The 13,231-nt window shown below is 62.7% G+C and overlaps 1 protein-coding gene across 1 annotated transcript in view; it reads left to right on the forward strand.

Annotated features, from left to right (window-relative positions):
* Positions 1 to 13,231, forward strand: part of LOC111155745 (1-acylglycerol-3-phosphate O-acyltransferase 3) — a 90,584-nt gene that overhangs the window by 62,707 nt on the left and 14,646 nt on the right. The window contains exons 2-3 of the mRNA XM_022516124.1: positions 6,296 to 6,522; positions 12,574 to 12,743. Coding sequence (XP_022371832.1) covers positions 6,345 to 6,522; positions 12,574 to 12,743 — 348 coding nt within the window. The 5' untranslated portion in view covers positions 6,296 to 6,344. The remainder of the gene's footprint in view (positions 1 to 6,295; positions 6,523 to 12,573; positions 12,744 to 13,231) is intronic.

Here is a 13,231-nt window from a genome sequence, read left to right on the forward strand (position 1 = left end):
TCCCTCCCTCGGCGGTTCCCAATGTGGATGAGGTAGAACTGGCCACAGAGGATTATTAGACAAGAAATATGTCCTGTTTTTCGGCCGATAGAAGGATAAGGTGGTCTCTGCACGTGGACTTACTCAGGCACTAAAAGTAGCCCCTTAAAGCCTCAACAATACGGTAGTGTCTGTCTAGTCTGAAATTGGAGCGGGACGCGTCAAAATGCCTTTGCTACTTCTCAGCCTCATTCAGTAACGAGTGGACGGGACGGTCCTTTCCCCGTCATTGTGGTGAGCTCCAGGAAGACAACAGTGGCCACATTGTGTTCTCACCCATGATGTCATCATGGGGCTGCAGGATGTGCCCACCACTCCCTGCAGCGGGCGCCCTCGGAGGTGCTGGCTCCGTCCTGCCGTGTCGCCGTCAGCAGGATGTCTGCCGCCAGCGCCCCTGGGGCCCCCTGCTCACATCAGATCGGCCGTGGGCCAGGGAACCACCTAGACACGCTCGTCCAGGCCGCGTCTACAGCGGGAGCCCGGGGGAGCGGGGAGTCCTAGTGTGAGTGAGACGCGTTTGCTTCTGGGACGCCCGGGCTGGTGGCTCGAGAGGCAGGAGGCCTGTTCCTGGTTCTGGGCTGCGTTTCAGATGGTTTGTGTCCCCACCTGCGTTGTGGGAGGTAGTTTAAGAATATTTGAGAAAATTCCCTCCATCTCCTTCCTGGTTTCCAGCAGTCTGTCTGGTTCACACGGTGTGGCCTCGGGGCTCTGCACGCAGACCCAGCACCGGGGCTCGGGCCCGGTAAAGCCCCGGTGCCACCAGCCAGGCCTTCCTCTTCTGCCTCTGAGCAGGCCAGGGCCATTCTGTATGCCACATGGGTCAGCGGAGCGGACGGGGAGGTGGGATGGCGGGAAGCTAGCGGCCACCTCTTGGCTCGGCCACATGATGGGCTTTAGGTGTGGACGGCCGACATCTGCATGGAGTGCGGCGGTCCACAGCCTGTGGCGGAAAGCACGCGCCCGGAGCGTCAAGAACGATACGTTTCTGGTGTTACCAAGCGTCTTCTGCCATCACCAGCCCCCGTCTGGCCGTGGTTACACTCACGCTCAGAGAGTCCTCGGATGGGCCAGGTGAGACCACGGGCTGGGAGCTCGGCTTGGACTGGGCAGCGGTTGGAGTGGCCGACCCGTGGCGGTAGCTCGTCCCAGGCTCTCGGGGGTTGGGCACGGGTCACCCACAGAGACCAGCGCGGAGCCATGCAGGAGAAATGGCCATGGGGCCACTGGACGCCATCGAAGGGTCCCCTGCTGCTTTCCCACCGTGACGTGGATACTGGGGGGGAGAGGGGCCAAGGCACCAAAGGCAGCCCCTCTGCACACGGTCACTGGCCATCACCCTGACGGTGTAGAGGGTGGCAGATGGGTGACCTCGGTTTCTATTCCCGTGCAAATGCTTTGTTGGAAATATGGGGGTTTCCACCAAGACGGGGGCTGGGGGGCGCCTGGGAGAATATCTGGAGGTCAGACCCCCGGACTGGCTAGTTCATGAAGCAGAGGGACAGAGGCACCAGTGCCAGGAGAGAGGGTTCGCGGGCGTCTGGGTACGGGTCTGCCCTTGAGCTCGGGGAGGCCCTGGGCGGCAGTGCCAAGTGGACGGCAGGACGGGGGAGCTGGTCCACACTCTTCCCGAATTCTGGGACCAGAACAAGGCCGAAGTCTTTGTAAGAGCTGGTCCCTCCGCGGGGGCAGCCGCTGGCACAGCGCGGGACTATCCGGCCAGAGCGCGTCACACCCAGCGGCTTCAGCAGCAGCTGTTCCCCGGCCGGGACTGACGTCCGAGATCAAGGGCAGGCCAGGCTCGGTTCCTTGAGGGGCCACGGGGAGGGACCTGTTTGCCGACCACATCGCGGCCTGTGTCTTCGCGGGCTCCCTCATGGGAGGCTGTGTCCCAGTCTCTCTCCTGAGGACACCGGGCAGACGGCGTCAGGACCCGATGGCCTCATGTAACACTGTCAGCCCTGCCTCCGGGTACGGCCGCTTCCTCAGGGGCTGGCGGTTAGGACCCCAACATAGCTTTTGGGGGACTCAGTTCAGCCACAATGAGAGGTGCCCCGTGGGGTCTGAGGGGCCAGGCCTCTCTCATGCCCCGAGCCACAGACCGCTCAGCGGCGGGGGCCATGGGCTCGGGATCAGCAGTGAGAGCCCCAGGAGGGACAGGGTCCCACTTCTTAGGGGGTAGGGAGCTAGTGCGGGGAGCAGGGTCTGGCCCCACTGGAAGGCTGGCTGGCTTCTGCAGAGGCCCGGGCCTGTGTCCCTGCCATAGCCGGGGGACCGTGTGGGGCTGTGTTACTGCTCTGTGAACAGCTTTGGCTCAGCCCGGCCCAGCGGGCTGCTCACTGCCCTCTCCGACTGGCCAGCTATCAGTCCTGTGCCTTCTAGCCCTGAGGGGTGGCACACCCCGTACCCCCACTTCAAGAGGCTGAGCACCCAGCACATCCCTGCCCTGAGAAGCTCGTCCAGGGCCACAAACCCAGGAGGCGGCCACCTCACCGTCAGGACCTAGTTGTGCAGATGCTGGCTTCTTGAGCAATCTGACTGTTCTCTGATGCATGGAGACAGGCTCAGACTTCCCCACTGTTCGGCAAGAGCCTCTAGCATTGATGAGAAAGTGCCGCGTGAGGGGGATAGGCCCTTGTGAGCAGCTGGCGTCTTCCGAGGCCGGGGTGCAGGGGCTCTTCCGGGTGCCATCTGGGCAGCGCAATGGGACTACGCTGTGGGCTTTCCTCCCGTCCATGTGTCAGACGCACACATGTGGCCGAGGGCTCAGCCAGGGGCTCGGCTCTGGCTTCCCCATCCCGAGCAGCTGGTCTTGAAGCCTCTGGGCCTGTTTCCTCCCCTGTAACGTGGAGGTAGGTCTAGACTCCAGGAACCCACCTTCTGGGGTTTACCATAACCTCCCAGCCATCCGGAAGATGCAAGTGGAGATTGCCGTGTGATACCGTGACCCCTGGGGTTGGCCTGCATGGGCGCTGTCCCACGGAAGTGTCGTGTGCCGTCAGGAAACAGCCATAAGGGACATCCACGCGGGCACAGGGCGGGACCATCCGGAGAAGTCAGATGTGCACGCCCCAGTGCGGCGGGTCCTGATCCCGGGGCGTCCCTGAGCTCCTGACATTGGGCGGCAGCCCCGGGAGGCCCCGCGTGTGGTTGTAAGAGGCAGAGACGAGAGACGACGTGCAGACGGGGTGATGGGGTTGGAGCGTCACCAAGGACGGAGCTGGGCGGACATGCGAGCTTGGGTGTTCACAGGGATTCCTGTTAGCGAGTCGGAGGCCGGAGCCTCATCGACGACGTCAGGATAAGGTCCCGCAGGGGGACCGCAGGGGATAGAACGAGGCGTTCCCTGACTTTACAGCCGAGCTGCATGTCTCTGACACAGACGGGGGCGGCGGTGGCAGCCGGCGGGCACTGCGGGCTTCAGACCCACGGGCTGCGTGCAGCAGAACGGGGCTCTGTTTGAAAAGTAAAACTTGACAGTGTGCCGGCGTGCGCACAAATGCGCAGAGCCCGACTCGAACTGGTCTGGTGAGAGGTAAGACGTTTGTAAGCACGGTCTGCACCCCGAGACCTGCCTCCCCTGCCACACTCCTGCTGTGCCCACCGAGGCTGGGGGCGTGCGGGCCGAGCCGGGCAGCGTCCAAGCAGAGGGTCGGCACAGGGTGCTCTTGTGAGGTGAGCATCGGGGACGAGCCCTGAACTGCTGTGGCTGACGTTCCTGAGGGTGAGTCTGGCCCACGCGGAGCGATGAAGTCGTGTTTGGACCCCACTTCTGGTTCGTCTGGGCGAAAGACTGACAGCCCAGACAGGTGACCAGCAGCAGGGCGGATCAGGCAGGTCAGGTGACGCCGGTCTCAAGAGAGCCCGGGGTCAGGCTCACCCTCAGGTCCCAGGAGCCTGGCAGACAGCAGGCGGGATTCCCACCCCCCACAGTGACCGTGGGAGGACAGGACAGGTCGTGAATGTGAGTCATAAAGGAGGCTAGCCGTCGCAACGACACTCCGGGCCAAGACCAGCCCCAGGCCACGTCCATCAGCTGTCGTCAGGGAAGATGAGTCCCGGGGCCTGGGACAGGGAAACCAGCTGGACCGCGGGCATCTCATTCCCGACAGGAGGGTGCGGTGTTGGTGGCGAGGGCGTGAGCAACGTGTGTCCGGGGCGGGTGCAGCTCGGCAGGGCATCCTGGCGACCGACCCGTAGATCAGGCTCAGGCGCCCAGGACTGGCTACTCTGTCACTTCGGGGCTGAGATAGATTCCCGGGCGAGAGCCTGTGTTCACACAGAGACCGGTGCTCGGACGTGTGTGGTCGGCAAAGCCTGCACGGGGCTGGAAGCCGTTGCAGGCGGGTCGGCAGACGGGACGTGCGCCGTGGAAGGTCGCTCCGCATTCGGGCGGAACGGTGGTGGGCACGCGTGCCAAGCTGCGCGTCAGGTCCCGTGTGCTTCCGCTCATGTGAGCCTAGAGGAGAGGAAGCTGGATCCGCGGTGCCAGAGCCCGGTGGCCTTGCCGGGGGCCGGGCGCTGCCTGGGCAGGGGTGATGGAAAGCACCCTGACGTGACCACGGCCTTGACCATGGCTGTGGCTTTCCGGGTGCCATCACGCTGCATGCCAGTGAGTGCGTCTGAGCTGGGGTGAGCTGTACCTTGTGGGACCTGGACCTTGTGCCCCACGGGTGGAATCAGTGGCTGGCCGGGACCTGGGGGATCTGCTTTTAAAAGGATCATGGCTGATACGGCAATTTTTTCGCTGGCTTCTGGGGACCCTGGTGGTTCTGGCCCGTGTGGCAGGCGGTGGGGAGCAGAGAGCGTGCCGCGTGCCAGTGAGGTGCCGGGGGATGGGCAGCGATGCTGGGTCGGACAGCGCCGTTACCTCTCGTACATGGAAGGAGGACGTCGTCAGGCCTGGCATGTTCAGGACTCTGCTTTCTAGAAGCATCCCTGCCCGTGGAGGGAGTTTGGATGCAGTGTCCCCACTGCAGTGGAATCTGGTCCTCCTGCTACTCACAGTGGGACCGCGCCAAGTCACCTGTCATGCTTCTGTTTGCTCGGAGGGCGGTGTTTGCGGTGTACCCAACAACGCAGGAGGAAGTATCTTTGCTGTCCCCTGTGTGTTTTCTGTCCTCTACGTCCGGAGGGCCAGTTACAGTAACCATGGGGTGATGAGTTAGTAACAAACCGTCCCAGTGCTGGTGTGCGACAAACACTGCCCGTCCTTCCCCTCCGGGTCTCGGGATCGGTACTCAAGCCACAAGGGGCTGGTGGGTCGGGGCTGCTGCGGGGCTGTGGGCCCCCAAAGGCCTGACCAGGCCTGGACACCCAGCTTTCACGTCCAGGACCTGCGGCTCAACCGTCCTCCAGCCACGGCGGCTGGCTCCCCCCAGAGCGACCCCGTGAGGACCGGGGTCTGGGCAAGAACTGTGTTTGCAGCTCAGCCTCAGAAGCCACAGCTTTGTGTTTCCAGCACAGTTGGTGTGGTCCCCGGACGGGGCGGCCGCCCTGCTGTCCCCAGGGGTGCTCAGCTTGTAAAGTGAAGCAGGCCCCGCCCCAGAGAGTCAGGGAGCCCGTCTCAGCCAGCCCCACACCCCATTCCGCAGAGAGCATGGGCGCCCCTCCCGGGACCAGGTCTGCATGTGCGCCGGCCACGGGCGGCCCTGAGCTGGGGTCGCAGCTCCCTGCTTGGTCTCTGCCACGAGGGGTGTGACAGGGCGGCTCAGGGGACGAGTGTAACTGGGAAATGTGAGCTGAGCCTCGGGCATCACTGTTGCAAGTAAGACAGGCTCGTGAGAAGGGGAGAAAAACCGGTTAGGGCCCTGGGTGAGTCACTGTGCCGTGTTAGAGCCCAGTCAGAGGCTGTCGGCTTCCAGGCCGCCACGGTTTGGGAGTGGAATAGTAGATTGTGCGTCTGTTCCATGGAGTTCATGTGCAGGTTGGTCTTTTAAATGATGCTAAAAAAGGCTAAAATAGAAACGATCTGTATATTTTTTCCTAGAGGTGGTCGGTCACCAGTAATATTTGGGGGCATTAGTTCTAGACTTTTCTTCCTTCCTCGTGTGCCCGGGGCTGTGTGTGTGTGTGTGTGTGGTCTGAGCGTGAGTGACGCACGCGTGACCTGTGTGTCACTCCCAGGAGGACCGTGGAGCGTGGCGCGGTGAGCCGCAGGCGGGCTGTGCGAGCCTCGAGGAGGACCGTCCGTGTGTGGCTGCCAGGGCCCCGGGCTCCCGTCCTGCCCCGTGCTGACCGCTGCCCCTGTCCTCCCCAGGACTGCTGTTCTCAGTGAAGGACCCTGTGCCCGCTCCTGAGCAGCGGCCATGGGCCTGCTCGCCTACCTGAAGACCCAGTTCGCGGTGCACCTGCTCATCGGGTTCGTGTTCGTGGTCAGCGGGCTGGTCATCAACTTCGTCCAGCTGTGCACGCTGGTCCTCTGGCCCATCAACAAACAGCTCTACCGCCAGCTGAACTGCCGCCTCGCCTACTCGCTGTGGAGCCGTGAGTGTCGCCATGCACGGGGCGGGGAGGGTCGCAGGTGGGGAGGACGTCCTTTGTGCCCCAGGAACCAGCTCCCTGCTGAGCAGGGCCCCCGGGGGTAGGCCTGTCCCTGAGGGCATGACCGGCAGGTGGGGTCCAGCAGGGGACCCCCCCCCGCCCCCTCCCCGCGCCCCAGGACCAGAGGGGCTGCTCGGGAGCGGCCGGCAGACATGCCGCTAGAGGCCTAACCCCAGGCTGTCCGCTGGGTTGAGCCAGGTGACGTTCTGACAGTCGGCTACCTGGACCCCGGAGGACGCGGTTTCACGTGGTTGGCGTGTTTCAGGAGTTTGAGGCTGTATATTTCGGGTATTTCGGGAGTTTGAGGACAGACGTAAAGTCGGTTTGCCGGCTGCCAGCCCACAGGCCAGCCGGGGGCCAGAGCATGGCGAGGCAGCGGCAGGCGCCTGTCCGCTCTGTGCGCACATGACCGTCTGTCTGTGAATGACAAGGACTTGCCCACCTTTGCATACGTGTGTAGACGTGCATGTCTGTGGCCAAAACGCCCCTGGGTGTGTGTGTGCACACGGAATCGGTCTCCACCTGCCAGGTAGACAGAGATGCCGGCGCCTGAGGGCAAAGCCCGCTGTCACCAGAGCCGAAGACTGCCGCTATGGCGCACCCGCAGGGCTCCAGGGCCATTGTAGGAGGAGGGCCCCTGCCAGCAGCTCTCCACACCAGAGCCCACCATCTGTGTCAACCGTCATTCTGCAGAGCGAGAGTGTACCTGGACGGTTACCGTGGAAGTACCTATCTGCACAGACGTTCTCATTCTGTCACTTCCACGTTAGCATGAAACCAGCAGCCACCATGGCGCCCTTTAGCGGAGACCAAGTACGGTGAGGGGACAGTGGCCCCGCAGCCGGGATGAGCCAGGGCCTCTCCGTACCGACACAGAACTGCCCACAAGTGTGTTCCTAAGCGGAAAGACAAGGAGCACAGCAGAGCGCGCGGCAACTCCTGTTTTCTCTGCGGACAGCGCGTGCACCCGTCTGTGGCGGGTTGTGCCCGGAGGGTCCCCAGGGGTCGCCAGGAAACTGAAAGTCCCGGGGAGTGGAGGAACAAGGGACTTCTACTTCTCACTTTTTTATGTTTTACTTTCACTAATTTACTCCTTGTTTGGTTCTTATTCTTTTCATTATTTACATTTACTTAGGATTATGTCTGACTTTGTGCTGTTTACATTTCTTAGCATAAGATCATGTTTCCCTTATCATAAAGAGAAAACAACACCCATTTTAGAGCCTACAGAAAACGGGGCTCTCTTAGCCTCTCAGCTTCGGGGGTGGAGACAGGAGGATGGCCGTGGAGGCTGGACACCATGACTCCCCGTGGCCTTGGCCGAGAGCGCCGAGCTGGCCCGGGGCTTCAGCTTGTCTCACACACGCAGTAGCTTCAGTTCCCAGCGTCTGGTTTCTGTTTTAGATAAAAGAGGATTTTGTAGGGGAGGGGCAGGGAGAATTGAAACTCCTGTCGCGTGGAACGCCGGATGAGCTGCTCATGAGTACAGCGGAGTCAAATGAAACCTCACCAAAAGGGCCAACACTCATTAACAAAAACTAAACTGTGGCCTCCGCGTGCAGCAGGGTCATAAGGGGAAAACTCCAGCCGGCTCGGTCCTGGTGAGGCCGGCTTCTTAGCGCCTGGCTGGGGGCTCAGCTCATAACGGGGGCCTCTCAGCCCTGCCCCTTCCCCCAGCAGAGAGCCGGGCACTGGCACAGAACCTTGAGTTTGACTTCCAGGGCCCGGCTGGACCAGCTGCGGGGCGAGGGACCGGATGGAAACCCAGACCCGGAGCCGTGGCTGGGGGGGAGCAGGTTAGCAGCGCCCCCTGGGGTCCGCAGATCTGGGGGAGACGCCTCCCATGTTCGGCTCAGAGACTCTCACGGATGAAGACAGAGCAAATAGGAGCCCATAGCCGGGGGACAGGAACGTGCAGGAGACATAGCGAAAGACTGCCGGACGGCAACAGGGAGAATCAAGTGACACTTCCCTAAGGGGAGTTGTAGTTGCTGAACGTGGATGAACGTGGCGTGGCAGGAGACCGGGCACAGCGGATGCGAGTGTGCGGCCGAGACCCAGGAGGGGAGGTGACGCGGGGCTGAAAGGAGGAAGGGGGAGCGGCCAGGTCTGCGGAGGGGACATGGTAGGTGGCACCGGGAGAGGGTCCCCCCGGGGGATGAGGTGGTGGTGCCGTGACTGCCAGAGGACAGCAGGTCCCCAGCAGGGAAAGCAAGCCACACGCACGCTCAGACCCGCCCCATGAGGCCACAAAGCGCGGAGACAAAGAGCAGGTGCGAAGCGCCCAGACAGGAAAGCCCAAGTGCCGGTGGGACGGACAGATGGGCCGACCGCGGTCCTTCAAGCGAGGGTGACATAGGAGCAGTCCGACGCCGGCCCAGAGTGGTGGCGCTCATGGTCCACGGACGCACACCCGACATTCCCGCCCCGAGAATGTTCTTCAGGAAGAGCAGAAGCTGCGTCATCAAGGCAGGGTCTGAGGTGCTGGGAGGACGGTCGTCGGGGAAGCGGGAGCAGCTATGTCCATGCGAGCCCGTGAAGTGACAACCAAGCCGGCCTGTGAGGCGGAAGCGGGGGAGGCCTGGTGCGTGGGGTGGGGGCGGGGGAGGGGGGCGAGCGAGAGTTCCAGCCCCACTGGTCCCGGTTCTCCTTCCGGTGTGGCCAGGAGAGTGACCGTCACGCCGTCAGACGTCCCTGACGACAGCTGGGTAGGAAACACGCACCAGCCCGACGGGAGAGCTCTTGGAGGAAGATGGGTTAAAAAAGCAAAGACAAATCCATTTTTGTAAGAAAGACAACGAACTGGGTGAAAGCACGGAAAAGCACTTGCGGTCGGCGAGCAGCCCGGAGCACGGCCCTCATGCGGGGAGCGGCCCTGAGCCCAAGCAGCGCCGGCCTTGCTGAGCGCGAGGCTGGGGGAGCCCCCAGGGGCCCGCTGGAGTGGGGGTGCTGCACAGGCGTCCCCTCTGGCCAGGATGGAGGGGAAGGCTTTCCCAGATGGCCGTGAAGCGACAATCACAGCAGCGTTTCAGTGACCCTGAGCCAGCGTCCCGTGTCTAGTGGGACACGTGCTCCTGCTCTCACGCTGTGAGGTCTGGCGTGTCCCCCCCCCTTGCCCCCGCTGGCGCCCTGAGTGCATCCCCAGTGTGACCCCCGTCTGGCCCCGGGCTCCCACTGACCCGGCCACGCCGAACCTTCCGGGCTGGAAAAGAGCATCGCCTCCCTTGAGCCCACTGTCCAGACCGAGTCAACGTGGGGTGTTTGAGAGTGGCGGCGGGCAGCGTGTGAGAGGCCGTGAGAGAGCACTGGCTCATTCGGAACGAAGGAAGCCCCACGGGAAAACGAGTGCTGGGCCCGGGAGCCAGCCAAACTCCTTGTTCAGAATGTCCCCCCGCTGGGCCAGGACCCTAGGCATGGAAGACAGGTCGGCGGCCGCATGTCACCGCACGCCACGGACGGAGGCTGCCGGTCTTCTGGTGAGATGGGCAGGGCCACCCCGGCCCATCCTCCCCTCTGCGAGTGGAGACCAAGCTTCCCCACAGGTGACCCTCGGGCTCATCCTCGTGAAAATGTCTGTAGGGCATCTAGGGTGTCTGTCTGTCTCTCCCTCCCTCCATCTGTGGTCTCTGGGCACCTCGGTGAGACACCAGGACAGCTGGGAGAGCCCGTGTTCACGCAGCATTGCCCACGAGGCCGACGGGCCCCGGAGCTCCTGCGGGGTGGGAGCCAAGACGTCCCTCTTCCAGGTGGGGCTGCACAGCGGGCAAGGGGCCGCCGAGCAGCCTGTACCCCTGCCCCTGGTGGCCCTGAGTCAGGAGGCCAAGGCCCTACTGGGGCCTCTCAGACAAGGGATAAGGGAGCAGAGCTTCCCCTTGTCCGTGGCAGCATCGTTCCCAAGAGCCCGCGGTGGGGACACCTGTCCGGCAGTGGATGAACACGTAGAGACAGCGCGGTCCGAGCCTGCAGCGGGCAATATCCCGCCTTTACACGGGGACTCTGGCCTCCTGGGACCATGCAGACGAAACCTCAGGACGTGTTGTGGGTGAGCCGGTCCCAGGACATGTCTTGCCCTGTTCCGCGTCCAAGAGGACCTGAAATGGGCCACACCTGGAGAGCCACAGGGTTTGTGATGCTGTCCAGCCCTGTGCCCAGCGGAAACGGCACAGGATTGTGCACTGAGGGCGTGTTAAGAGGGTGTGTCACAAGTGTTCGTACTAGAATAACGGAAAAAACCTTGGCCCATTCCCCACAAATCGCTTTCAGAGCAACAGCCTCCCCCATGGTCCCCCGTGACCCTGTGACTTTGCCCAGGCCCTGCCCCGGCTGCTGCCATCGAATTAAACCAGAGCCAGAGTGGGGGCGGGGGGAGTGGGAGCGGGGCTCCTTGCCGGCCATGTCTCCGTGTCTCCGTGTCTCGCTGGGGCAGGTGGCCGGGGGCCCCGTCAGCAGGGGGCACTTCTACACGCACAAGCGGCCTTATGGCCTCTGCTTTCCTTCCTCCTCTTTTCAACAGCTTTCCTGAGAGTAAATTCACCCCTTCACAGTATACGGTCCCTAGAGGTCAGTCCTTCAGGACGGCCTCTCCCTGAGCACGCTGTTTACCAGGCCGGCCCAGGTCGTGGCTGGGTCACATGGTGCGGTGTGGCCGGACAGTGGTCACCCAGCCATGCATCACTCTGTGGACCCTTGGGTGGTTTCTTCCGTTTGGCTGGGGATCTGGGGTAGAATCGCTGGGTCGTCCAGAAGCACCGTGTGGACCCCCAGTACCGAGAAAGTGCCCAGCAGCCATCCCGCCGTGCATTCTCAGTGGTGCCGGGCGGTGTGCCGTCTCCCCCATCCGTGGCCAGGGACTGCCCTTCCGAGGAGCAGGGAGGGGTGTCCCGCTGTGGTTTGGTCCCATCCTGATGACTGATGGTACCGAGCATCTTCTCGGGGCTTGTGGGACAAGTGTCCGTTAGGGGCGTTTGTCTCCCACGCCTGAGCCTTTCTCCAGGCTCAAGAACGCGGGATAAAACCATCCAAGGCTAAGCAGAGTCATTGGTGCCAAGTTTGCCTCGGACAGGTGGTCTTTTCCGCTGACCCTGCCTTCCCCTGGGTGGAAGGGACTGGTGAGTGTCAAGGTATCATCGAGGGGCAGACCTTCTGTCTGGGACAGACCTTCCGTCCCTCTCCCATCTCACAGACAAGAAAGGTGGGAGCCTTGATCAGCAGCATGTCGGGGACAGAGCCCAGGCAGCCCTCACCTGGGCCCGGGCTGGTGGGGGTGCCCATCGGGAAAGAGAGACCCGCCCCAGTCCTTTGGTTCTTGGATGTTAACGTCACAAGCTGTGGCCCATGCAGTCCAGAGGCTCTGTAAGGAAGCACTATTTCCTCCTTTCCGTAAATGGGGAAACTGAGGCCCAGGTAGTCAGGCATGGAACCCACTCTCCAGGTCCTGGCCTCCATCCCTGAGGGCCGGTCCCATCAGAAGATGGGTAGACTGGTGTCCAGCACAAAAACAACAGGGCTTCCCTGCAGTGATCCTGAGCCCGAAGGTCATGCTTCCCGGTCTGTGGGGTCACCTTTCTGGGGATGCCTGGCCACGGTGGGCACTGCCACACTGCCAACTACAGTGGCCCTGGGGCTGGCTGTGTGTGTGCACCCACCTCTGTCCTCCCATTCTGTGGATAAAATGTGATTGTCGCTCGAATCACAGCACCTGTGGGAATGATAATAGGACGGGAAGGCGTCCATCTAAGATGACGGTTTTCCTCCACTTCTGCTTTCCATTTGTGTTCTCCCTGACTTGGGCTTAGAAAAGATCATTATAACTTTGGAAAATTAAATTTATAAAATATAAACCATCAAAACTCATTTGTAGCCGGAAGTCCCACCCTGGAGGAACGTCCTGTAAAGTCCCCTGAGCACGGGCTTGGCCAGCGCCTCCTGCAGCAGGGGGCCTGGAGCCGAGCCCAGCCCCCCGCACCTGCTGACCCCGCTCCCCCGTGTCTGCAGAGCTGGTTATGCTGCTGGAGTGGTGGTCCTGTACGGAATGCACGCTGTTCACGGACCAGGCCACGGTCGACCGTTTCGGCAAGGAGCACGTGGTCATCATCCTCAACCACAACTTCGAAATTGACTTCCTCTGCGGGTGGACCATGTGTGAGCGCTTTGGCGTCCTGGGGGTGAGCAGTCCGGGGCCCTGGGAAGGTGCAGGGGGTGAACAGTGTGGGGTCCCGGGAAGTTGCTGGGGTGAGCAGTGTGGGGTCTGCTGGGGTGAGCAGTTCGGGGTCCCGGGAAGGTGCTGGGGGTGAGCAGTGCGGGGTCCCAGGAAGGTGCTGGGGTGAGCAGTGTGGGGTCCCGGGGGATTTGGGGGTGAGCAGTGCGGGGTCCCGGGAAGGTGCAGGGGGTGAACAGTGCGGGGTCCCAGGGGATTTGGGGGTGAGCAGTGCGGGGTCCCGGGAAGTTGCTGGGGGTGAGCAGTGCGGGGTCCCGGGAAGGTGCTGGGGTGAGCAGTGTGGGGTCCCGGGGGATTTGGGGGTGAGCAGTGCGGGGTCCCGGGAAGGTGCAGGGGGTGAGCAGTCCGGGGCCCCGGGGAGGTGCAGGGGGTGAGCAGTGCGGGGTCCCGGGGAGGTGCTGGGGTGAGCAGTTCGGGGCCCCGGGAAGGTGCTGG

This window comes from Enhydra lutris, unplaced genomic scaffold, assembly GCF_002288905.1.
Source record: "Enhydra lutris kenyoni isolate GAN:26980312 unplaced genomic scaffold, ASM228890v2 scaffoldscaffold43, whole genome shotgun sequence".
Lineage (NCBI taxonomy): Eukaryota > Metazoa > Chordata > Mammalia > Carnivora > Mustelidae > Enhydra > Enhydra lutris.